Below are 26,872 nucleotides of genomic sequence, written 5' to 3' on the forward strand. Positions count from 1 at the left end.
CGCCAATAATCCGTAAGTACGTACTTAATTAAATTCTCAAAATAATAGCCAAGAAGACAAGAATTGTTTCAATAGAAAAGACAAAATACACGTGCTTCCATAATGAATGACCAGTTGACCACTCAGTAATTCACTTTCCATCTTAATGATCAATACTCGTCACGGTTTCTATTCATCGCTCGATGAGCTTTTTTTATCCACACGATTTCGCCATACCAACCTAAAAGAAATAAATCAGCGAGAGAATGTACTCAAACATTTACTCATTTCATAATTAAATTGAAAATAATACAAGTCAAATAGAAACAAAATATTTACAGATCATATAACAATTTGTTAATTAAATAACCTATGAAATTAAAATTAATTACTGTACATAATCACATCGTCAACATTTATATAATAAATGCAATAAAATTTCAGACTAAAAGGCATATCACTAAAAAAATTTGATTCATGAGTGAATTGCTAATGATGGAATGGTTTTGTAAATTAACCAAAAAATCCAAAAAAAATAAATAATAACTTCGTAAATATATTTGGCTTTTTTCAATGCATAAAAAACACCTTTTTTTAAAAAAAAATCCTAATCCATAATGTTTTTTTTTTGATTTCAAAGCCTATGGCATTTATACTGACTGACTTAAAATCAGCGATTAAATTTCACATAAATAAAATGAATAAAATTATAAAAATCAACTAATTAGTTACAAAACTATAAAAAATACGTATTTTCCAGCGCAAAACTTGAACAGAAGCTAAAAGGCATTTGCCCATCGCCCTCAGTGAGCCTTTTGTAAAAATGCAGCAGAGTATTTTTTTTTTTTTAATGGCAGTGAATTTGTATATAAATCCAACGATAATTGTTTCTAACGCTTAAATTATGAACACGAAGCACCCTGTTGAGAGTCTGGTACTGGAAATAAGTATTTTACAAAATATAAAAAATGTACTTAGGAGTATAAAGATTATGTCATTTTTGGTTTCGTAAATGACTGGTCGGTAACATAACACGAAATAAATTTTACTTAAATAAGTTAAGTGAACTTATAATAAATACAGACTAGTTTTTGATGCAAACTTGGCATCTACTGATACGTGACCTAAGGTCGTTATTCTTTAGAGTTTGTTTCTGAGGCAGTGTGAATTGCTCTCCATCTTCGATGGTTGCTAACCAGAAACTTAAACCGTTGGCGTAGTAGTGGCAAGAGCCCCGAGCACCGTTACATTCGATGAATGGAGTTGCTCTGAAATCTTCTAGACATGATCCTGGGCTAGCTAATGACTGACCTCCTCCTTCAGCTCCGGCAGCAGTATGCTGATGGGTTTGATATTGAAGAATTAGTAAATCGTATTGATGGGGCAGAGTATATGAGTTGAATGTGGGTTCTTACCATAGCGAAACTGTAACCTATCCAGAGGCTTTCCCATCCTGCTGGACAATCTGGTATATTCAATGATTGACTGTGGACTGCAATGACATTTGATGGCACTTCGCAAACAACACATCTGGGAAAATACAAATATTTAATTTAAATAGGTTCCAGACTACTGAGTAAAAAATTGAAAAATCAAAATCTTGTACCTTGAAATGTACTTCTGTATGTTATATTCTTCGATTGGCATCATTGGTAGGGGTTCGTTAGTGCTCAACCAGAATGATTTATCGTTCCGACTAGCATAGTTGCAAACATTATTGAAATCACAGAATAAGAATGGCATTGTGTTGAACTTGCGTATACAGGAGCCGGCAACACCTATAAGAAAACAGGAAAGTGAGCAATGATTGTCCCCAAGTAGGTATTTTTTGAAATAGTAGGGTAGAATGAAGATGAAAATTACCCAGATCTTGAGTATGAGCTTTTTCGTTTCCTTCAACGTGTAAAAGACTGTATCCATCCCATAATTTGGTATGACCTGGTTCACAGCTGGGTATTTCAGCGCTCTGACTGTGCCTTACTAATAAAATACCGGTCAAGTAGTCATCTGGTTGGAGACAAGGTTGACCAGGGTCTCCTACAGGTCCTGGTGATCCTGGTGGTCCCTGTAATCAAATCAGTTTGCATTAGACTTCGATGTAAAAAAAAAGAATTGCACCCTGGGGAGTTCTAATTCATCAAAACCAGCTCCATGAATTCATAACTAATAAACCTCATCTCACCTGCAAACCTGACAATCCCGGTTTTCCTGTATCGCCCTTAGGTCCTGGTGGTCCTTGAATTCCAGGTAATCCATTCACTCCAGGCGAACCAACATCTCCTCTCTCACCAGGTATACCTGGAGTTCCATCTCGTCCTGGGAGACCCTTCTCTCCAGGTGGACCAATATCACCTATGATTTAAAAATGAAAAATGAAAAAAAGAGAAAATAATACGACAGATACGACATAATTTTTATGTTTCAAAAGATTTCTACCTTTCGGTCCTAGTTCTCCTTTAGGTCCTTGTGGAGCTGGGTATCCAGGCTCACCTCGATCACCCTTTTCACCTGTAATACCTCGTAAACCAGGCACGCCATTTGCACCAGGGAAACCTGGTTCACCTTTCGGACCATCTCCTCCTGTTGTTCCAATCTGGCCAGTTAATCCACGATCACCTTTATCGCCCGATACACCTGGGTAACCTTGGGGTCCTGAAAAGCAATATTCGAGTTTGAGTTATGCATATTTAATTTCGACTCTTGAAAAAGATATCTCAAATTCTCACCTGGTAGACCTTGGTCTCCTTTTTGACCCGGTGCGCCGAAAGGTGCAGCCGGACCTTGTTCTCCTTTTTGACCTTTAGGTCCAGAGGGTCCATCGGTACCAGGGGTTCCTGGAGTACCGTCAGTTCCTGGTCTTCCTAATGCTCCTGCCGGGCCTACATCACCTGTATCTCCTTTTGGTCCAATTGGGCCTGGGGAACCCTGCTGACCTGGTAGACCTTGTAATCCAGGCTGGCCAACATCACCTGCGTAAAATAAATTTGTGAAAATGAACAATCGTGTACTTTGATAGGGCACAGGATACATTCAAGTCAAATCGAACGAAAATTGGATCACATTGTTTTTATGTACTTATTATGGGTATTCTGTATTTCAAGTTGGATATAAAATCAAGAACTCGTCAACTCAAATCGAGCTGAAATTTGGAGCACTGAAAGAGCATGTCACCCAAACTCCAAAACCAAATTTTCAGCTGCTAAAATTCATTTTTCGATTTTTATTAAATTTTTCGAAAATAGCTCAAGTACCATAGCTTATTGGTATATTACTTTTCTACAAAAAGAGCAAATTAAAACATGAAAATGGAAATCTGAAACTAGGTTTGTGTTCTAAAGTCAACCCCCCGAATCGAATAGCACCTCTTTTCAGTCAATTTGGAGCTTCCAGCAAAAATTCGAAATTGATTAGGGCTGGTTAATCGCGAATCCGAGATAACAAGTTGAAAAGTTGATAAATATTTCATTTTAAAAAAATAATTTCCAATTTTTGCAACAAATTGCTGAAAACGTCGCCTACTTTCTAAAGTCACCCCCCCCCCCCCGAATCGATTGGCTTCAGATGTTTTTTTTTTAACAGTAAAAGCATTAAATATAATATGAGAAGAAACAAATTTTCCATTTTGGATCTATCTATAGAGTACACAACAAAAATTTACTTTTCTCCAGGAATTTCAACTTGCTCCAGAAAACGTTGCAAAAATTTTATTTCAAAATTGACAATTTCGAATTATTTGCAACAATTAGCTCAAAACTTCGCCTTCCCTCTAAAGTCGAACCCCCCTCCCCCCGAAACGATTGGCGTAATTTTTCCATTTTTGGATTGACTTTGAATGTCCAACAAAAATTGACTTTTTCTCCAGAAATTTCAAATTGCTCAAAAAAATGTAATTCCAAAATTGACAATTTCGAATTATTTGCAACAAATTTCTCAAAACTTCGCCCACGCTCCAAAGTCGTCCCCCCCTCCTAGAATCAACTGACACCATTTTTCCATTTTTGGATTGATCTAGCTAGAATCTCCAACAAAAATTGACTTTTCTCCAGAAATTTCAAAATTGTTCTCAAAAATTTTATTCCAAAATTGACAATTCTGAATTTTTGCAACAAATTTCTCAAAACGTCGACCACTTTCTAAAGTCGCCCCCCCCCTCCGGATCGATTGAAACAATTTTTCCATTTTTTCCATTTTTGGACTGATCTAGAATCTCCAACAAAAATAGACTTTTTTCCAGAAATTTCAAATTTCTCAAAAAAATGTATTCCAAAATTAACGATTAGGAATTTTTGCAACAAGATTTTCAAAACTTCGCCCATCCACTTTGGAGTCTCCAACATACATTCACTTTTCTCCAGAAAATTTCAAACTTCAAAAAAACGTAACAATCGACTTCGAAACTGAAAATTTGATCTCATCATAAGTTCGCGCGGTATTCCGAATAGATTAGGACCAGTGAAACGCAAATCCGAGATGACGAATTGAGAAGTGTTCTTCTTTTTTTACAATTCGAAAAAACTCAAATTTTGAAAATGTTCCAAAATTGTGAATTTTAGCAAAAAAAAATGCTAAAAACTTTCTCTATTCCTCAAAATGGATCCCATCCCTCAAGTTGATTTCCACCATTTTTGAACTGATCTATAGTCTCTCGAATTCTAAAAAACTCTGAAATCTTTAACTTCTGCAGCGCATTTCACAAAAATTTTCAACATCTTTTTTGAATTTTTTAATGAAATTTTAGTTGCGGAGGTTTGACAATTTGTACTACCTAGCTTGAAAAAATTGATTGTGGATTCTTGCTCAACGAGTCGAAATAACCCGGTTACCAAACGTATGCTCGTAACAATTCAACCAAGATCCTTTTTTGTAGAAAAGTTTACCCCGGTCAATTCTCGTAAAAGATACCGATTCGTGTAAAGTCCCCCACCCTGCCACCCCCCCAACGGCTCACCTGGGCGATGTTCTCCATTCAATGATAAGAATTTTTATGCAATATCATTCGAGATTGTATTCTTAACATTTCAAAAAATCCCCGTTGTTGGGATTTTTTGGGTCCAAATGCCTAGAATGACTGAGTTAACATCGGATCTGATATTTTTACCAACAACCAATTAAAAAAAATTTGAAATGCTTGTATCTCAAAAAAAATCAGTGAAAGACCAATAGGTAATTTTGAAAAATTTCAAATTCTTGTATTGATGAAAGAAATCGATGCGATATCTGGTGTGCATCAAGCATTGTCATTTAATAGCCTCTGAACGCATTCTGAATAAATGAAAATATTTCTGATCCATTATTCAATTTTCGCTCTATTTGGCTTGGATGAAAGTGCTGAAATAGTAGTAAAAGTTTACCTTTTTCTCCTCGTAATCCTGGCTCTCCTTGACGACCAGTTTTGCCAGACAATCCAGGTAAACCTTTTTCTCCCTTTGTAGTGAATCCTTGCGGTCCCTGTGGTCCCGCAGGTCCGGTGTCACCTAGAAAATTCAACGTTAGTATCTCGCTTAGAAAAATAATAATATATCGTGGTTAGTGCTTCTATCCACCTTTCCTTCCAGGAATTCCAGCAATTCCAGTATATCCTATAGGACCAACTGGACCAGTATCTCCCTTTTCTCCTGGTGCACCGATTGGTCCAATTGAACCTCTTGGACCTACTTCACCTGGTTCACATTGATCACCTGGTCTTCCAGGTTCACCCTTATCTCCTTTGATGTTTACTATGGGTGCGGCTGGACCTCGGTCTCCTTTTTCGCCCGTCTGGCCAGGGAATCCTTGTATACCAGGTGGACCTACAAAATATCCATGGTGAAATAAACTGCCACAAGACTTCGAAAATCCGTCAGAAAAAATCAATACTTACCAGGGTAACCACGTTCTCCTTTAGTGCCATTCAATCCTGGCACTCCTGGGAATCCACGATCGCCTTTCGGACCAGAATAACCAGCTGGCCCAGGAGCTCCGAGTAGTCCGTCGGTGCAGGCTAATGCATCAATTCCTGGGGTTCCGGGTATTCCTGATGGACCGCGCGGACCCTACATATTTTAAAACATGAAGTTATCACAATATTCCATAAAATTGAATAATTGATTATGCATATTTAGTAAGTATGTGTATTTCTGAAGTGGTGGCACTGGTTTCGTCAGTGAAGGCGATTAGCTTTTTGATAGTAGGGAAGAGACCTAAGATGACGCACTTGGATTCTAAACGTTCATAAGTTGAGCTCAAATGCACCAATTTGGATGAAATTCTCAAGGATGATAACTTCAACTAAGTATACCCTTGATATGCCCAAAATGATGAGCAGTTTTCATTATTTTTAAATGCTGATTTGAGATGGTTTCATTTTTACTGTCAATCCAATTTTTTTCGAAAATTATGAAGAATTCAAAGATTAAAAAGGCGGTCCTATCATCCAATTTTTGTTAAATTTGATATAAAATTACCCACCATAATGCATAATTTAAAAGTGAAATGTTGAATCACCTGATCTCCTTTTTCTCCAGGGAAACCATCGACTCCGCGATTTCCCTTTTCCCCTTGCAGTCCAGGTAAGCCATTTCTGCCTGGAACACCTGCGTCTCCTTTCTCTCCTGGGAACCCAACGCGACCATATCCTGGATAACCTGCCTCTCCTTTTGCGCCAGGAACTCCGTCTCTGCCAGTATTACCTGGCGGGCCTCTCAAACCTGGCACACCAGCTTCTCCTTTTTGACCTTTCTCAGAAACTAGGCCAGGTTCTCCTTTTGGACCCTATAAAAAACCAATAATACACAATCTCAAAATATAGTAACCAAAAACAGATAGAATAAGATTGTAAAGAGTTCAAAATATCTACCGTGAAACCGGGAGGACCATAATCTCCTTTTGGTCCTATTGGACCAGGAGGCCCAGGTGGACCTGATGGACCAGGGAATCCTTTATCGCCTAAGAAACCTTGAGGGCCTCGCGGTCCTGGCAATCCATCACTTCCTTGTAAACCAATTAATCCAGGCATTCCTTTGTCTCCTTTATCACCCTTTGGTCCAGGTGTTCCATCCATTCCAGGTAATCCAGGTGCACCTGTGAAGATCCAATGTGTAATTTTTATATTCAAAAAAAAAAAACTCAATGGAGAGGTTTTTGATGACTGATTTTTATACCAGGGAATCCTTTCTGTCCAGAGAAACCTTTGGCACCTTCTGAACCACGTATGCCCTGATCTCCTTTTTGGCCAAGCGGTCCTTGCAACCCTTGTTCACCTCGTTCACCAGGTACTCCTCGATCACCTGTGAATTATGATATGAATAATCAATGCTTAGGTAAGTTGAATCAAAAATCTAATTTATGATTCATTTTTTTCCATGAGCAATTACACTAATGAGGCTGACTTGAAAACACACCTTTGCTGCCAGCTACGCCAGGGTATCCATCAAAACCTTTGGGACCTGGTGGTCCTATTGGTCCAGGTTCGCCCTTTTGTCCATCAATTCCAGGTAAACCATATAAACCTTGACTACCCACATCTCCCTTATCTCCATTAACACCAGGAGTGCCGGGTATTCCAGGTGATCCTGGTTTTCCAGCGGGTCCAGGCAGTCCTCTTTCTCCTTTAAATCCTGGCTGGCCAGATGGTCCTGGTGGACCTGCTACTGAAACTCCAATTTCTCCTTTTTGACCTGGGGAAAGAGAAAATTTATATTCATTACTTATGAATGATGTCAACTGATTAAATACAAAAGCATATTATCCTGAATAGTGGAGCTACCTTTCTCAGCTGGAATTCCAGGGAATCCTCGAGGTCCTACGGGTCCTTGTTCTCCAGGGAAACCCAATGGCCCTGGTTCTCCTTTTTCTCCTCTGACACCAGGTAAACCACGAGGACCTATTTGACCTGGTAATCCTCGAATACCGACTGGACCAGGTTCACCCTAGATGAAGGAAGTTATGAAATTAGCATAAGATGACTATGGTTTGAATACACTGGAGATGCTATGCATCGTCGTTCTTAACTGAAGTGTCTGGAGTAAATAAGTACCTTAAATCCTTGCAGTCCTTGATCTCCTGGAAAACCTTCTCTGCCTTTAGGGCCAGGTTCTCCTTTGTCTCCCTGTGGTCCTTGATCTCCTTTGATACCTTTGCGAATATCTGGTACCTGACATTGACCTAAAAATGAATACATTCAATCTGTGAGCTGATTCTCAATTTTCAAACTTTCATAAAATATTTGTGACCATCATACCTGGTTCTCCTACCGCACCAATGAGTCCAGGTTCACCTTTTTCTCCTGGAGAACCTCTCACACCTTCTGAACCTTTATCACCTTTAAGACTGTAACCTTTATCTCCTTTCATTCCTGGAATTCCAGGGGCACCTGGAATACCATCTAGACCTGGGTTTCCTCTGTCACCCTGTTATGGCAAATAATTAATAAGATTAAATTCTCATTAGTATGGGGTTGATGATGCAACTAACCTTTTCTCCCGGAGGTCCAGAAATTCCAAGCGCTCCTCTCCTTCCTTCCACTCCTCTTGGCCCAGGTGTTCCAGGGATGCCATCTTTACCTTTGGGCCCAGGTTCACCTTTGACTCCCGGCTCACCCCTTACTAAATTTTCTCCCACCCTAGCATCAAATCCTCGGGGTCCTTCAGGACCAGGCCGCCCAATGATTCCAGGAGATCCCTACAATGAAATCATCAAGTAAGTCTTGGCAGCAATATTTCTCGAATATGTTATGCGTAGAATAGTTTTTACTGGTTCTCCGGGTGGACCTGCTGGACCAGTGTTTCCATCCGATCCTCGTAATCCCATTTCACCTTTTATACCCGATGGACCTTGTAACCCTTGTGGGCCTGGGTTTCCAGCAAATCCCGGTTCTCCCTTCTGACCTTTATCTCCAATCACAGATCCGATACATGTGCCTCCTTTATCTCCTTTATCTCCCTTGGGCCCTGAATCACAAATAATGAGCGTATGAATAAAAACATAGTACCCATTAACCCCATTATGCTCTTTGATGAATTATCAATGTACCATTTATGCCGGGGAATCCTGGTCTTCCATCCAGTCCCTTTTCACCAGGAGGTCCCATTAGACCTGGGGACCCAGGAGTACCATTGATCGCATCGCCAGGGGCACCTGGTTCACCTTTATAACCGATATTCCCCTTATCTCCTTTCACACCATCTCTACCAGGTATGCCATCATTTCCACGTTCTCCCTAAAAAAAAACCATTGATGAGGTAGGTGTTAGGTGTTCTGTAAAAAAAATCGAGTAATGATTGAAGAAATTACAGGAATGCTGTATCCTTTTTCACCCGGAATTCCAGCAGGTCCTTGAGGTCCTCTTCCTCCGGGAAAACCTACTGCTCCAGTATCTCCAGGTAATCCTGATAACAAAAGAAATCATTTTGGGGGGGTTTTCTTTTAACCAAAGATATCAATCTGAAATGCCATTGTCTTTTACCTGGAATACCAGCATCTCCTTTTTCTCCCTTATCTCCAGCAGGTCCTTCGGTTCCTGGGACACCAGGTGTTCCAGGACCACCGGGGCGTCCTTGTGGCCCTGGCTGTCCCGGTTGTCCAGGATATCCATCTCGTCCTTTGGGTCCAAGTTCGCCGGTGTATCCTCTGGGTCCAGGTGGCCCCGGAGGTCCTGGCGCTCCTTCACCGCCCTGTCAAAGATTTTATTAAATTTCTGCATTTTTAAAATCATAATAAGAAGGGGTGAAAATTCTTACACCAGGAGGTCCAGTAGGACCTTGCAAGCCTACTCGTCCAGGAGGTCCATCTAATCCACGATCTCCTTGGGGTCCTGGATTACCGGGAAAACCGTTAAGTCCATCATTTCCGCGATCTCCTTTCTGTCCAAAAGGTCCAGGTGGTCCTGCTAAACCATCTCGTCCCTAATGATATTTCAATTTAGAAGAAGTAAACCATGAGTAAGACAGAGTAATAATGTACCTACAATCTACATGTACAATAGTGTAATTGACATACCCGTTCTCCAGATGGTCCTAGCAATCCCTTTTCTCCTTTCGGTCCAACTTCACCTGCTTCACCTTGAGGTCCAGGGGGCCCCCATTCTCCTTTCATTCCTCTTTCCCCTGCATCCCCCTGGTAAAAACATAGCGTTGTAATTATTGGATTATATCACTCGGAGTTTGAGAAATGTCAACTTACAGGTTCTCCTTTTGGTCCCTGATCTCCTTTAACAGGTATAACTTGGGTGATGTTATTAGGCCCCAACGGAGGACGTTCATAAATTACTGTTCCTGGCGGACCTTTTTCACCCTTTTCACCTTTTTCACCCCTATCGCCTTCGTATCCTATACCCATCTCTCCAGTAGATCCTTTCTGACCAGGTAATCCTGGACGCCCCTAGAAAAAATCGATTTTGAGGATTTTCACAATTGAATTTGTTATTTAAAACTTACTTTACAACACTTACTGGAGGGCCAGTATCGCCTTTAAAACCAAATTGTCCTGTAGGTCCTGGAGGACCTGGAGATCCTGATGTTCCTGGGAGTCCTTCTCTACCAGGTTCTCCTTTCTGGCCTTTACTATATGGGCTGACATAAGCGGGTTCACCTTTTTCACCTCTATCACCCGGAATTCCAGAAAAACCGCGGGGTCCTTGTGGACCTTGCAACCCCCTATCTCCTTTATCACCCTGGAAATAATTTCGTCAATAATTTTCCATCCATATGGATAAATTCTTGAAAATACAGAAATATTATGAGAAATTCTTACATCTGTGCCGTTACATCCGTTGGCACCAGGCAAGCCGTCATCTCCGGGCGATCCGGGTAAACCAGGAATTCCATTTGCTCCAGTAAATCCAGGTGATCCCATTTTTCCCTTGATACGAAATTCAATCAAAACATGTGATATTTGGGTCAATTGAAGTAATCAAATTTATCTTACCATGTCACCTTTTGGACCCACAAATCCTATCTGTCCTTGGTTTCCCTTTTCTCCTTTCGAACCTGGTAAGCCCTCTCCTCCTGGAAATCCTGGAGGTCCGGCTGGACCCGGTAAGCCAGTCAAACCTTGCGGTCCCTAAAATACATGAAATATTTCAGATATTTACATAATTTTTTGAATTTTTTTTTTTCAAATAATGTTGACATAGTGACCACTACTATAAAACATACCCGTGCTCCTTTTTCTGCCCAACATTTTCCTACGCATGGAGTTTTGTTAGGCGAAGATTTTGGATTTTCTTCATAATTGACGAAATTTCGGCCATCAGTGTCGACTAGATTTTCATAAGCGTTACTCTGTCTTCTCCCATCACTTCCAAAAGTCTGCCATTGCTGTTAAAAATAAAATCCAGGCACAAATTATTGCATTATTCGTCATTTTCAGGAATAGAAAAAATGGTTTACGTTCAAATTTAGGTAGATATAAAATTATATGTACAATTGCATACGTATATAGTACTTGTGTAAAACTTATTCGAGGAAATCGTTAATTTCGTTTTTATTATAACCGTTAAAAGATAACTGTTGAACAACTAATCACTAATTTGCTATTGAACTGACGTACAAGTCTTGCCAGCTTCAACTTTATGACTTAGGTGATAAAATACATTGTAAACGTGCCCTTTCAATTGCACCTTTTCCAAGAAAAAAATTATTTAATTAGCAATTTGGCATAACGATTAATTATTAGCCTTAGGTATAGGTAGGTTGGTTTAGTGATATCTTCTATAAAGACTAATTTCAACGGCTAAATTTCATTTTGAAAAAAATATGCATCGGTACTGTATTTATCATCCTATTGCAAATATTCGTATCATGAGACAGGTAGAGGTAGCCAGCACGTGACACCTATTGAAATATAACCAAAGGCTTTTATAAATTCATTACGACATTGTTCTCTTCCACCTTTTCAACGTGTATCGAGCCTCGTTGCATTCAAATCTATAGAATGATGATTTTTGTACATTCAAGGTCACTGTAAGAGGACAATGCCACCTTACAGATGATCATACGACATGCCAACTACCTAATCCATGTTTGATATTCTTCACATTACTAATAGTTTATCGTTTCATCTTAAAAATGGATTTATCATCGATTTAAATCCAATTTACTAAGTAATACCGTTGGCTAAATCGTACTGCACATAGGCCTACATCTATCATCTCACTTTTTAATGTACGTAACCGCAAACTTCCTCGTCCAGCAATGTTTTATTTTTTTTTAAGAGCCCTCTACGACAGCAGGTGCATGACTAGGCGGCTCTCCGTACACGTGAAATTTATTCAAAACATACGTGACGTCGCTTCCAGGCAGTAATAGGTATACGAATTTAGACGAGATATTGAAGTATTTAAATCTTCAACAATGTCATGTTCATGTTACACTTTGTTCTGTGGGCGTTACTCTAGAGGTGGTCTGGAAACCAGCCGTTGCATCCCAACAGATTTTTTTCACTAGCTAGATTTATTTAAGTAACCCTCTCGAGATGCAGCGTTGCACTTGCGATGGTTTGGAAACTTACATACAAATAATATGCTTAGGGTTTAAAAAAGATTGACGATTGTAACACCAGCAGAGCGCCTGAAGGTTGGAAATAATGCAACTGGATTCATTATGTGCGAGATAGTTTGCCTAGTTTCAGGAAAAATTTGCGTAATGTTGATTCATTTCGCAACCTCTTCAGGAAGTGTAGGAGAATTACATTCGTCCATTATTCAATTTTTGCAATTTAGGTTTTCGCTGGATTTACTTAATTTTGGAGATATAGTAGATATATACTAGAAATAACCAATTCTAAATTTGGAGGGGAGGGGGTCAACGTGCTTTAAATTCAACTGAAAAATTCTTGATTAAAAAATTGAGGAGTTCAAAAATTTTTCAATTGGAAATATTGAGACGAGAAAAAATGAAAGTTGGCGTTCTCATTCTCATGTTACTCCCCCCCCCTCCCTGAGAATGAACTTTGGTTTGAGCCAGGAAGTAATTCTAACGTAATTCACCATCAGATAATATTTTATTGAATGGACCCTTTGGAAATTAGAAAACAAGAATTGTGAATTTATCGTTTCTCTCGTTTTGGAAAATGTTAGAAATGGTGGGGGGGGGGGTACGTTCCGAAAATTGTTTTAAATGATAAATTATTGGAATTTTTCAGCTAAAAAACTGAAGTCGTTTTATTCATGTTTGGAAATACAAGGGTCTTGAGATAAACCTTTTGTGAGGGTGGGGGTGGGGAGGAGGAGGGGGAGTTGAATGTACTTGAAAACTGAGCGAACATTTTTTGACCAGAAAATGGGAGTAGTTAAATCCTTCAATCATACTTGATGTATTTTGGGTATTGGGACTTACTGCAAAAAGGAGGAGGGGGTAAGTCGAATGTACCACCTCAAATTTTTAAAATTTATGTCCTGGTTGTCGATCAAAATACCTGTCAAATTTACAAGCCATATAAATTGATTTGGCGAACTTTCGTAATTTAAAAAAAATTTTCCAGACAGATCCCCCCCTTCCCTCCTTTTTTTCCTGATACCAAGATTATTCCCCGAGTCCCCATGATGAATCTAATTTTTGAGCTCAGTATTTATGATAAAATATTGAAGTACAAATTCCTACCTAAATTAGGTGGATTGCCTGAAAGAAAGTGGGTGGATTTTTCACCAAATTCGGCAGAGACTATCATTTCGATTTTCGAGTTGAAAGTTACTCAAAAAAAAATGTCAGGTCTGGAAGTGCTCCACTGCTCCTGAAGGGAAGATCTGGGCCTTCAAAGAGAGGGCATTTTCGAAAAAATTGTGAGTTTTTTCGCTCCAGCGATTTTGGAAAAATGATCCAGTCCTAAATGAAAGTATTAAAAATTCTGCGTCTATCGATCTATGGTAAATTGCTATCAAAATCCAGGATCACTTTTGGAGTTCTACTGAGCAGTTGAGAATTTGCAAATCGTTGATTTTTGGATAAATTCGTGTTTTAAAACTTTTTTCTCTCAAACATTTCGCATTAATTAGGCCAAAATATCGAAAGAAATCGATGGTGCCCATTTTTTGTCATCAGTGCTAATTTAAAAATCGGAAAAAATTTAATAATTTTTTGGAAAATTCTTCTCGATGGGATAAATAGGGAGGAGGTGGGGTTGAATTCGCCCAATAATTTGAATATAAGTTTCCTGATTGTTGATCAGAGGGTAAATTTCAATTTTGAAATGAAACAAAAATTGACTTGGCAAATTTTTGTGATTTTAGACATTTTTTGGGCATATAAGTAACAATCATGTGCCCTCTCCCATTAAATCAAGAACTAAAAATGTTCTCATCAAAAAATTCAAGTCAATAAATACTTCAATCATATTATAGAATGTAAGACAATCTTGAAACGGATTGAAAGAAGGAGGGGAGGGGTCAAATGCCCCTAAACTTTCGAAAATAAGTATTTCCCTCATTTTCAGACATTTTATCATGTATCGATCGACTTGGCATTGAAATCAGAAAATCATAAAAAAAAACTTGGACGATTAATTTTTGACGTCAAATGGGTAGTTGTTGGGGGGGGGAGGGAGGTGTAAGATTAGAGTTCTACTCCCTAATATTTCTCGCAGAAAATTCGGCCAATCAACAAATTTTTTGGTTTACAAATTCAAAGAAATAATTTGGAGAGTTATGAGTAAAAAAAAAATTAAAACTGATCTGATTTGGGGGGGGGGGGTCAGAAATGAGCACTTTTGAAGTGAGGAGCACTTCAATCCCTGTAAAATTTGGTATCCACTTGCCAAACATTTTATTCTTCGATATTCTAATGGTTTTGAAAAAACCAAAAAAAAACTTTTACAATTGATTAACCTCAATCGAGCAGAAATTCGACTCATTGAGAGATCGTGTCACCAACACTTCAGAACCATATGAGCTGCTCAGGTATAATTTTTGGATTTCTCGATCAATCTTTGTTCATAGACACATCAGACATGGCAAATCATGGCGACGTGCTTTTCAAATCTGATATCATCTTTTTTGATGGTCCTTTCGAATTATAAAGTTTTGCAATTTAACGTTAACTAACACGAATTTTGCTTCAAATTTTCAAATTCTTTTTGCAAAAATCAGCAGGGAAATAGTTTAAAAAAGTCATAAAAATAACAAAAAATTGCAGAAAAGTCATTTTTTGCTGGAGACTTCAGATCAGTTTGAAAGAAGTCCCAATCAATTTCAAAAGGGGGTTATTTTAGGAAACTTGCAATTTGTCTGTCCTGTTCAATTGTGTTCTGGAGCACTTCTAATGCGCTGGAGAGAAGTCAATTTTTGCAATCAGTTAAAAAATGGGCCACAGTTAATTCGTGGTAGTCGACTTTGAAAAAACATGAATCGATTATTTCAAGGTTATTATTAAAATCAGCAGTAATAAACATTTTCGTCATTTTCAAAAATTCATCAAAAATTTGGAAATTCACTTCGAATGCTCAAAATTTGATTCTGAACTGTGGATGATATTTTTTTTCAGTGAGCCAAATTTTAGTTCGATCGCAACCGGTTAGAACTTGAGAAGGTTATTTTATCTCGTCAGGTTAATCCATTTATAAATCTCAACTTTCGCTTTCATTCCCATCTTACCAATCCTCTCCTTACAACATTTATAGCTATGCAAAGAGTGATCACAATGAATAATCAGTCCTTTATTCTCCTTTCATACCTGTTCTACCAAAGGTCTTCGATTGAATAAAGATTCGCAGAATTTGATTAAAAACACATTAATAACTTCATACCACCCGCTAACAGTGTTATTTTTTTGAAAAATGACACCCTACGTGAGAGGGTGATGCTTCAAATTCCTTATTCTCCACTTCCACCAGAGCATACAACAACATAATGACATCATTTTAGAACACCTCGTCCTGATAAAATCACCTTTATCTTAACGACCACCAATGCAATAAAATTAAATCGACCTTTCAGCGCCACAGGTTTTCTAAATAAACTTTACCTTATCTAAAACCAATAAAATCTTTTTTTTTTTAAATCATCCAAAAATAATGTCGAAAAACACTCATAGTAGTATTCCATTCGACCAGCGTTGACAGAACAATAAACCCTAATTAAAGGTTAGTTAGTATTTATTAGGTTTAAAATGTCAAAGGTTGACTGATCCTCGACCAAAAGATAGATACCTACTTAATCGGCGTGAAATTCAAACGACTCGCGGTATTCCAAAGATTTATAACTGGTTTACTGTTATACCACAGATGAACGCCTCTGTGCAGGTAATAACACATAAGTAAAGATGTTATCTATGTATTTTCTTTAGTTGTTGTTGTTATTATTGGAAAGGCACAGGGCACAGGTACCTAGACCTACACAGGAGTACAGGTTGTGGGTGCAGTTCACTAATAGTTAAAAGGTTTAAGTACTTCGCACGCTATGACCGGTTCCATTCTCGTATCACAATAAATATCGGGTATGTTAAAATGATACCGACAGGGTGCGATTAATTTCCGAGTATGTAAACCCGCTTATTTAAAGGATTTTCGTGATGATATATGCGTTTCAGTTTCAGCTGTAGCGTGTATTACCTTTGAGGAAGACTTTATTCGGTCGTCGCCGCCGCCGCTGCGAGGCCACTTTTTTTGAGTAAGAATTCTTAAAACTAGTTTTAATCACACCAACAATGTATATTACAGACTAGATCAGTCTCTATAGAGGAGCAAAGGTGGTTTTCAGTTTCAAAATAGGTACTAACGCAGTGTTTTTTTTTCTGTTTTGTTTTTGTGAAATATGAAACTCGACTAAAGAGAAAACCTGTAATTAAAATGTTAAAATCACGAATACTTGAAAAAAAAGAAAAAAAAAATGAAAAAACCTGACAAGCCACGATGGATTACCTGCGAGGCGTCTTAGGTATTTGTATATTTGGTTCAGAAAATACGAGATTGTTGAACTTGGACATCGAAATGTGAAAAAAAAATAGAGAAGAAAATTTTGAAGAATGTGAAACAGAAAGTTTCATCAATCTACTCTGACCTTGTAAAAGCATCCGCAAAAATTGAAGAATTGAAAACCGAAAGATTATAATTCGTAGTTATCTAATCGAGAAAATTTCCGGTTCAACGCATATTGTGAGAAAAACGCGAAAAATTTGAATTTAGCGAGTGAATTTGCCTTCCTGTGTTACACTTTTTTTTTTTTTTTTTTTTAAGAAATACGACATTTTAGGTGAACTTGTTTGAAAAAGAAAGCCAGATTAAAATATTTTCGATTAAATACTCGTACGTCGAATATTGAATTGTTGCAGTTTCCATCTGGTCCTTACAAAAATGGATCAAGTAACAAAATCTAAAAGAAAACCCTTCATTCTGAAACTTTTTTCGCAACTCGAATTCGTACAAATGAGAAAGTATTTTTTTTAGATATGCAATTTCCATCATCGTCATCACTCATCAGCATTATCATCAGAGAGTCCTTTGCTTTCTGTTTAAAAAAAAGGACATCTGCAATGCAATCTTTTCCTCTGTTTTTAAAGAAGAGAGGGGATTCAAAAAAAGTATATTTTTTGAAAACTTTATTCAAAAAAAAAAAAAAAAAGAATGATCGACTTCTTTACTTTTGGATTTTCGCTGACTAAAACACGATTATTGAAACCTGCTCATGTATCACATTATTGAAAATTTCCCACCGATTCGAAAAGTGTATCCCTTTCCTATCTTTTGATTAATTTTATGAATTGATTTTCTTCACAAATTGGGTAAAATCCAATAAAAAATGTCCTCTTTCTGTCAGTTGGAAAATGACCACTGAGTGAACACAAATCCTTTAGAGGCTCATTGAAGGTAAAATCTTTGTCATTTAACTTCATAGCTTCCTGTCAGCTCGAGTTCAAGTAGGAATTGCAAACAAAGAATTGTAATTTTTTAAAAATTGTAGGTACCTATTGAAATTTTGAAAAATTTTGTCAATATTTCAAAAGTTGACTTGAATTTGAAAACTTGTACTTAGGTAAGTGATATCGAGAAATTTAATCTTAAAAAATTCATCAGAATTTCAAAAACATTGGGTTGATTAAAAATTTGAAAAAAAAGTTTGAATTTAGGTACGAAAAAATTAATTAAAAATAATGTCAAAAAATGTAGTTAAAAATTTATAAAAGTTTTAAAAAATGAAATTGAAATTTCAAAAATTTAATTACTTACCTACTTATCTATGATGTCAAAAAATACTCGAACAACATTTTCAAAAAATTGATTAGAATTCCAAGGAAATTGACAACAAACTCAAACAAGTTGATTAAAAAATCAATAAAATTACCAAAATGTCAAAAAATGAAGTGAAAAGTTGAAATTTTAAAAAGAAATGATTCAAAAAAATCAAAAAAGTACGTTGAAATTTCAAAAATGGTCAACTTGATTGATTCAAATTTCAGAAAATTTGTTCTCACAAAAAAGTTTCCAGATAAAAATCCAATGTAAAAGGAAAAAATGCAAAAAAATTTATTCTTTTTTTTTAGGGTATTAAAGTACATATTTTTTAAAAGTTTGATCTCATTTTGCTCGAGCAATGTGATTTTGAGCTTCAATTTTTATGGAAATAATTGCACACAAGATAAAGTATTTTAAAAGAAATAATTTCGAATTTCGATTTTCCCATGCCTGGATGGAAGTGGGAGGTGAGGAGGGGGGGGGAGTAGCTGTATAAGTCACCCACCTAAATTTTAGTCCAATTTTTGATCAAAATTGAAAAACCACGTGACATATTTTGTTATGTTCTTGACAGCATCAATTCTGAGTATTGAGTCATGTTTTGGATACAAGCTCCCTCCCCCCAGCCCATAGTCCTCAAAAAATCTCCAAAATTTGAAGGAAAAAAATTGCAAGGTTGGTGTAACTTGTGGTGTGCTGGATTTTCAGATAGGCTGATTTCGAATTTCAATTCCTTTTTCTGATAAGAGGTCCCTCGAGCTCCCCAATTGACCCACAAATTTCAAAGGGGGGAATTTGGAAATTCGTGTGATTTATGGTTTGGGTCATTCCATGTCAACTCAACCAACGTTTTTGAGTCATGTCTTTCGATTTCGCTCAATTTTTTTTACAATATATACCCACCCAGTAAGTAAGAACCCCGCACAAAGTATTGTCCCAGCCCCCTCAGGGGGTGGGTGGGGGGGCTTCCATTATTTTCACATTGTCTCGAAGTACTCAACTTCAGCAGCCCATTACTCCAAAACTTTGATACTTTGATCATAACTGATTTTACAGTTCAAAAGGGCATTGCATTTAGAACTTTTTAAGCATTTTGAAATTTTCAAAAGTTGAAAGTTGAACTTTCAAATTGGACGTTCAAATTTCAAAATAGCGATGTAAGTGGGAGCTACCGTTTAAAATTTTGAAAAAATTTCCATAGATGTACCTTTTGATGCGTTTTTGAAATATTTAAGTTTTGAGATGGGATCTCTCAATGGAGAGGGAGCACCTCCACCCCCAATTTTGGGCGAAACTTTTGAAAGAAAATCTGGGGTATGCGATATATCGAATTCTATGTTTTTGGTGACGCTGAACAGGAATATGACGTTAGATTCATGATAAAACCACATCCACGGCCCCCAGCACCTCCCCAAAGGGGGTAAAAGTTCAAAAAAGCGTTTTGTTCGTGTGACACATGGAATAGTATGTTTTTGGTGACGCTGAACTCGAATATGACGTCAGATTTGTGATTGGACCCCATCCACTGCCCCCAACAATTTTTTTGTACTTTTACATTTTGGGCGAGGTTCTGGGGGCCATGGGTGAAATAACTAAGGCATTATTCGTGTTCAGCGATATCGCAAACATACTATTTCATGTGTCACACGAATGTAACCATTTTTTGGGCGGGGGTCACTCCCTTTGGGGAAGTGCTGGGGGCCGTGGATGGGGTCCAATCACAAATCTGACGTCATATTCGTGTTCAGCGTAACCAAAAACATACTATTCCATGTGTCACACGAACAAAACGCTTTTTTGAACTTTTACCCCCTTTGGGGAGTTGCTGGGGGCCGTGGATGGGGTCCTATTATAAATATAACGTCATATTCGTGTTCAGCGTCACCAAAAACGTAGAATTCGATATATCACATGCCCCAGATTTTCTTTCGAAAGTTTCGCCCAAAATTAGAGGTGGAGGTGCTCCCCCTCCATTGAGAGATCCCATCTCAAAACTTAAATATTTCAAAAAAACATCAAAAGGTACATTCATGGAAATTTTTTCAAAATTTTAAATGGTAGCTCCCACTTACAGCGCCATTTTGAAATTTGAACTTTCGATTTGAAAGTTCAACTTTCAACTTTTGAAAATTTCAAAATGCTTAAAAAGTTTTAAATGCAATGCCCTTTCGAACTGTGAAATTAGTTTTGATCAAAGTATCATAGTTTTGGAGGAATGAGCTGCTGAAGATGAGTACCTCGAGACAATGTGAAAATAATGGAAGCCCCCCACCCTTCCCCCTTACCTGAAAATAGAAAAAAATTGCGTGACGTTTGATTCATCAGGTTTTTTTTGGGAGCGCTAAATGCGAATATAAATTCATTTTTTGGATTCGACATCCAGAACGCCCCCTCCTCTGCACCTTCCATTTCCAAAAAATTGAAAAAATTACGTGACACATTCGATGTACAAAAGCTAAAAAAAATCTTACCACCCACCATCTTGAAAAAGATCACTTCAGAGCACTTTCAACTCGACCAGTTGACTACCTATTCTGGCTGTTTCCTTATAAGCACCTACCTATAAGTACATATACCTTCAAACAATGATAGATTTCCTGACCTATAAAATGACATGTGCGCAAAACGATCACCGCACATAACGTTAATTTCCCTCGTTTAATAGTCGAACATGCACTACACAATGGTAGGTAATCTCGAATTACAGCTCACTCGGGTGATTTGCTTTTCAAAGAAATTCCATCGCACAGACGGAAAAACTACACTTATATTTTTACACCTATGAACTATACGGTTACCCTTATAAAGGTATAGACAGACACGCCGACCATAAAAATAACGCCGAATAGGCAAAAAAAAAAAAATAATAAATCACGAATAACACGAAAACATCTTTCATTTGGCTGGAAACATTCGACTGTCACTGTTACACATAAACGAGCATCTTATCCGCGACAGTAGTATAGTTCAGTTTTACCGTACTACAGACAAACCAGTTGCATCTGTGGTCACTTTATAAATGTATTATGCACTCCGAATATGTGGGGTGGATTGACCCATTGTAAACGTCCGCCACCCGTTCAAGGACGAAAATTAAACTGCATATTTTCAATATACTCGTATAGGTAGAGGTACACCAAGTGCAGGAATCCGTTTTACTACTTTTTTTTTTATATAGGTCGGTCCTTTTAGTTATGTTTACTCTCCCTTCTTTTTCGCTAGGTTCGTTTGTATGTGTCGGTGTGGCGACTGGCGAGGGTGAGGATCTCGTCGTAAATAAATTTGTAAATGTATGAAAATATTACTGAATGGGTCTTCGGTCGAGAAATTCGATCCGCTAGGATTATATTGATAGAGAGAGATTCTCGCATAAAAGATATCGTTCGGATTTGAGAAATACGAGGTATTCGATGAGAATGGTTCGCGATTTAGATCATTAACTGGGTACTTGGTTCGTTCATTTTGAAGATGAGGAGTTGCGCGAACGATGAAAAAACACGTGTTGGATTCGGATCGAGTCTTAGTGAAGAAAAAAATTTTTAAAGAATTTTTTAAATGTTGAGATTGATCTGGAAATTCAATATTTTTCTAATCTCATGTTCCTAACAATGTATTGAAGGTAGGTATAACATGCATTCAATAAATTAGAGGAACCTCACAACAGCTCTCAATATCACTCAATTTGAAAATTACACTCAAATTTTGATTCTCACGGAGGTATCTCTCGAGGTTTCCACTTCTGGCGGAAAGAGCATGGTTTAAAATTCTCCTAACCAAAATTTCAAGTGCCTAAATTAATTTTTCGATTTTTTGGCGAATTTTTCAAAATTCACCATTTTTGGCAGATTATGCATTTAAAAAATTGTACAGATTTAGTAAAAATTATAGAAATTTGTACTTCAAGTATTAACTCACTCGAACAGAATTTTAACAATTTTTTAGCTTTTCAGAAGCCTCAAGTGAGATTTTTGATTTCTCCAGAATTTTAAAATTTCTCCAGGAGGCAAAGAAATCAATTTAGACAGCTAAGATCCGAGTTGTAGCTTTTCCTCGACCTGTTCAAAGGATTTATCTGCGTTTAAGCTGATTTCCAGGCGGATACCTCAATTGAATTTTTTTGGCCTGGATATTTATCAAGAAAAAAAATCAAAAATTCAAAACATTCCGGTCAGAAGAGAAATTTTTGAAATTCACACATATGGCTGTGTCTCCAAAATCAGAATTTTGCAATTTCGAGCCAGTCTAGAGTCTCCAGCGCGATTTTCGATTTCTCCAGAATTTTAAAATTTCTCCAGGAGGTGTGGAAATCAGTTTAGGCAGCTAAAAATTGAAATGTGGCTTATCCTCGACCTGTTCGAAGGATGTATCCACGTTTAAGCCTATTTCTAGGCGGATACCTCTAGTGAATTTTTGTGACCTGGATATTTATCAAGAAAAAAAATCAAAAAATTCAAAATATTTCGGTCTGAAGGGAAAATTTCGGAATTCGCACATATGGCTGTGTCTCCAAAATCCGAATTTTGCAATTTCGAGACAATCTGGAGCCTCCATCAGTGCGATTTTCGATTTCTCCAGAACTTTAAAATTTCTCCAGGAAGTGTGGAAATCAGTTTAGGTAGCTAAAAATTCAGATGTCGACCGGTTCAAAGGATGTATTCATATCTAAGCCCATTTCCAAGCGGATACCTCCAGTGAATTTTTTTGACCTGGATATTATTTACCAAGAAAAAAATCAAAAAATTCAAAACTTTTCTGTCTGTGGGGAAATTTTTGAAATCCACATGAATGGCTCTTTCCTCCGAATCTAAATTTCGCAATTTTGAGCCAGGCTGGAGCCTCCAGCGTAATTTTCGATTTCTCCAGAATTTTATATTTTCTCCAGGAGGCGTGGAAATCAGTTTGGACAGCTGAAATTCGAGTTGTGGCTTATCCTCGACCTGATCAAAAGATTTATCCACATTTGAGCCCATTTCCAGGGGGATACCTCAAGTGAATTTTTTTGACCTGGGTATTTATGAGGAAAAATATTCAAAAAATCAAAACATATTTGTTTGTGGGGAAAATTTTGAAATTAATACGATTGGATGTGTCTTCTGAATCCGAATTTTGCGATTTCGAGCAAGTCTGGAGCCTCCAGCGCGATTTTCGATTTCTCCAGAATATTATAATTTCTCCAGGAGGCGTAAAAATCAATCTAGACAGCTAAAATTCGAGTTGTGGCTTATCCTCGAACTTTTCAAAGGATTTATCCACATTTGAGCCAATTTCCAGACGGAGACCTCACGTGAATTTTTTTGACCTGGGTAACGTCGATTCCCCAGAATAATCGCAGTGGCAATAGGCATTCGCCTCGCCCTGTTAGGGTACCACAAAAATGCGATTTCCAATGTCCTGTAAAGGACAAGGAACCACGACGACGACGGGTATTTATGAAGAAAAAATCCAAAAAATCAAAGCATATCTGCTTGTGGGGAAATTTTTGAAATTCTTACGAATGGCTGTGCCACCCAAATCCGAAGTTTGCAATTATTTCGAGCCAGATGTGGAGCCTCCACGTGATTTTCGATTTCTCCAGAGTTTTAAAATTTATCCAGGAGAGGTGGGAATCAATTTGTACAGCTGAAATTCTAGTTGTGGCATATCCTCGACCTTTTCATAGGATTTATCCACATTTGAGCCCATTTTCAGAGAAAAAAATCCAAAAAATCCAAACTTTTCTGTTTGTGAGGAAATTTTTGAAATTTACACGAATGGCTTTGTCTCTTAAATCCAAATTTTGCAAATTCCAGCCAATCTGGAGCCTCCTCGATTACTCCAGGGTTGATAAAATTTTTCCAGAACTTCCAGAAGGTGTGAAAATCATTTTGGGCTGCTAAAAATTGAAATGTGGCTTATCCTCGACCTGTTCAAAAGATTCAACCTCATCGAGCCCATTTCCAGGTGGACGTTTCAAGTGCAATTTTTTCACCAGAAAGTTTATGTGGAAAAAATTTAAAAAATCAAAACTCTTCTTTTTGTAGAGAAATTTTAAAGATTAACACGAATGACTGTATATTGTCCAAAACATAGCCCCCCCCGAATCCGAATTTTTTCGATTTCGAGCCATTTTGGAACCTTTGATAGCGCGATTTTCATTTTCTCCAGAATTTCGAACTTCTCCAGAAGGTGTAGAAATCAATCCTGGCAGTCGCAAATCGATTTGTGGTTCATTTTCGACCTATTTAAAGCGCTTAGGAATTGATTCAAATGTGGATGAATCCTTTAAACAAAGTTCAGGGTGAGCCACAACTTGATTTTTAGCTGCCTGAATTGATTTAAATGCTGTCTAGGGAAATTTCAAGATCATGGAGAAATAGAAAATCTCACTGGAGACTCCATGAATGGTCAGAAATGGTGAAATTCGGTACGAGAGACTTGATGTTATTTTTAGAACTAACTTAATAATTTTTATTCATTGAGCAAGTAGGTATGATTTTTTTTTTTGAGGAGCATAATTTGCCAAAAATCGTCAATGTTGAATTTTCAAAAATTTGGCAAAAATTGAAAAATCAATTTGGGCAGCTGAAATTTTGGTTATGGGGGTTTCAGATCATGCTCTTTTCAAAAATGGCGACCAATCCAAATTGCAGGTGGGCTCCTCGAAATGTTCTTTGTGAGATCAGTAATGTTGAATGACGAATGCCTCACATTTTTTTTTTCAAAACCCAAAGAAGTTCATTATAATTTGCATTAACAAGAAAGGATCATAAAATTACAGCATCTCAATCTGAAAAATTTTAGAAAGCTCGCAAATTGCATCCCATTAAACCTATAAATAGAAAATAATCGAAAATTTGCATTCACCCATATCAAATACTTATAATAAGTCGATATCAAAAACAATCCTAAAATCCCTCCAAGTTTTTCTCAAATCATCAATAGAACACTTAAAACACTTGAGTACACCTTCAACTAAAAACTCATTGCATTTTCAACCACGTTTAAAATTTCCCTCAAAACCTTCCAAATGTGAAAAAAATCCACCTCATGCCCAAAAAAAATTACAACACCTTATCAAAACTATTCTCAATCACTACGTCACGTTACACTTCTATTCCCATGCAATCCCCCCCTCACTTCACTCTCCGCGAAAATATATTTTCAAAGTTCCTCTAAACCTCAACAGGATATCCTCTCTGAAAACATGTCACACAGATAAAAACGCAAGGTCTAGGAACGCGGAAATTTAACGGAAAGGGAAAAGAGCAAGGATAGGGGAGATGGAATCTCCTCCCCCCACCACCACCACCACCACCACCTACAAAACAATGTTTCGATGCAACTTGAGGATATCCTAAATTGATAAAATTCTTCATTCATGTTTCAGCAAACGATAGATAATTTCATTCATGGAAATTGAACAGATATAGCGCGCAACAGATGAGCTTTTTAGGTGGGCTTGCGAACGCTTTGATCTTTCTCCCTCCCTTTGACCACTTTCCTCACCTTCACCTCATCCTCCTCCCTCTCCCCCTCCCCCTAACCACGAACTCTCATTTCATCTCATCGCACAAAATCAATCGTATATGTACCTTAACTTTGAAACAATTAAATTACACTAATTGGATGAAAGATAAGGCTAATCTAATACAAAAGAAATACAAATATTAGACGAATTATTACACCGACGAGAATTACATAAAAAATTATTACAATGAATAAAAATAACGACGGAATGATAAAAAGATATTTTTGTGGCAAAAAGACGACGGTACAATATTATCAAATAGGTCTTTGAAACTATTCTTTATAGTGAATGGATGGTTGAAATTCATTTTTTTAAATTACCCAACTATCTAACTAAATAGGTAAGTTGTTAATTTAAGCATACGAGGTCGAGATCAATCTTTTCAACTTTTATCGTACATTACACTAAAAATCACTCAACTGGGTTATAAAAAAATACACCTAATTGAAATTTAACCCGCTATAAGAAACCGGTTGCTCTCGAATTAGATTATAAAACCCTCAAATAGAAATAATTCCGAGGCAAATAGGCTCGAAAAAATGCCTTTTGGAACCCTGTACTTATACAAATAATAATTTAAATAGGTAATACTAAAAGTTCACTCACCGCTTCCGATAACACACACAATAGAGCAACGAATCTGAAATTCGATAATGAAAAATGATATAAAAACACGAAAAAAAAAATTTAGGAAAAAAACACCCCTAAAAATGCTTTGTAAAAAAAAAGTGCTACTTACAAAAAACCGAGAATGCGGCCAAGCCGCATCTTTCCTATCCTAATATCTATGAATAACAATACGAGTAATAATAACAATCACATAATTACGCGAATTATTCTCGACAGCGGCGAAACGATCTAATCACGGTTTTAGAAAAATAAGATGAAAAAGCCGATGAGCTACAACAGGGTGCTTCTGTACACTGACTCGTATGCTCACTTTGTTAGCTACTTCCAATGGACCGGTCCGACTTCCCCGCGCTCCATTAGCATCGGGCCTCGGGGCAAGGAGAGGTTAGATGAGGAGGGACCGCACTGCCGTGTACCAAAGGCGATCGTAGCATAAACTCCTCTAAACACTACAGACACTCGGCTCGAGTTATCTAAACTTTTTAGACACATGATGCAGACCTCCGGTAGAAAACGACGTCGGTTTCTTATTTTCATCGAGTTTATTTCGTTGTTGTGTTTTTTCAACGACTATGCTGAATCGGCGGTAAGTTTTTTACATCTTTGTATATTAGTATT

General features: G+C 37.4%; 2 protein-coding genes across 3 annotated transcripts in view; one reads left to right on the top strand and one right to left on the bottom strand.

Annotated features, from left to right (window-relative positions):
- Positions 1-243: 243 nt before the first annotated feature.
- Col4a1 (Collagen type IV alpha 1) lies at positions 244-26,532 on the bottom strand. 2 transcript variants are annotated; one of them, XM_065348872.1, is made up of 31 exons: positions 26,364-26,532; positions 26,231-26,264; positions 11,112-11,273; positions 10,882-11,016; positions 10,708-10,815; positions 10,406-10,627; positions 10,138-10,335; positions 9,955-10,071; positions 9,696-9,860; positions 9,422-9,629; positions 9,250-9,344; positions 8,989-9,175; positions 8,710-8,906; positions 8,431-8,637; positions 8,198-8,366; positions 7,994-8,121; positions 7,724-7,886; positions 7,359-7,634; positions 7,119-7,244; positions 6,815-7,038; positions 6,463-6,729; positions 5,840-6,011; positions 5,523-5,768; positions 5,331-5,453; positions 2,706-2,948; positions 2,416-2,631; positions 2,162-2,331; positions 1,843-2,044; positions 1,586-1,757; positions 1,395-1,509; positions 244-1,318 (listed from the first exon to the last, which is right to left on the bottom strand). In XM_065348872.1, the coding sequence occupies exons 1-31, from the start codon at positions 26,390-26,392 to the stop codon at positions 1,064-1,066; spliced, it is 5,331 nt and encodes a 1,776-aa protein (XP_065204944.1). In that variant the 5' UTR covers positions 26,393-26,532; the 3' UTR covers positions 244-1,063. The 2 variants fall into 2 exon arrangements, with proteins under 2 accessions (XP_065204944.1, XP_065204946.1); XM_065348874.1 differs by lacking the exons at positions 6,815-7,038; positions 7,119-7,244; positions 7,359-7,634 and having other exon boundaries at positions 6,463-6,692.
- Positions 26,533-26,617: 85 nt separating this feature from the next.
- The window catches only part of LOC135834894 (collagen alpha-5(IV) chain-like), a 31,250-nt gene continuing 30,995 nt past the window's right edge, over positions 26,618-26,872 (top strand). Inside the window, exon 1 of the mRNA XM_065348875.1 lies at positions 26,618-26,840. Coding sequence (XP_065204947.1) covers positions 26,745-26,840 — 96 coding nt within the window. The 5' untranslated portion in view covers positions 26,618-26,744. The remainder of the gene's footprint in view (positions 26,841-26,872) is intronic.

Source organism: Planococcus citri, chromosome 2 (genome assembly GCF_950023065.1).
Source record: "Planococcus citri chromosome 2, ihPlaCitr1.1, whole genome shotgun sequence".
Taxonomy (NCBI): domain Eukaryota; kingdom Metazoa; phylum Arthropoda; class Insecta; order Hemiptera; family Pseudococcidae; genus Planococcus; species Planococcus citri.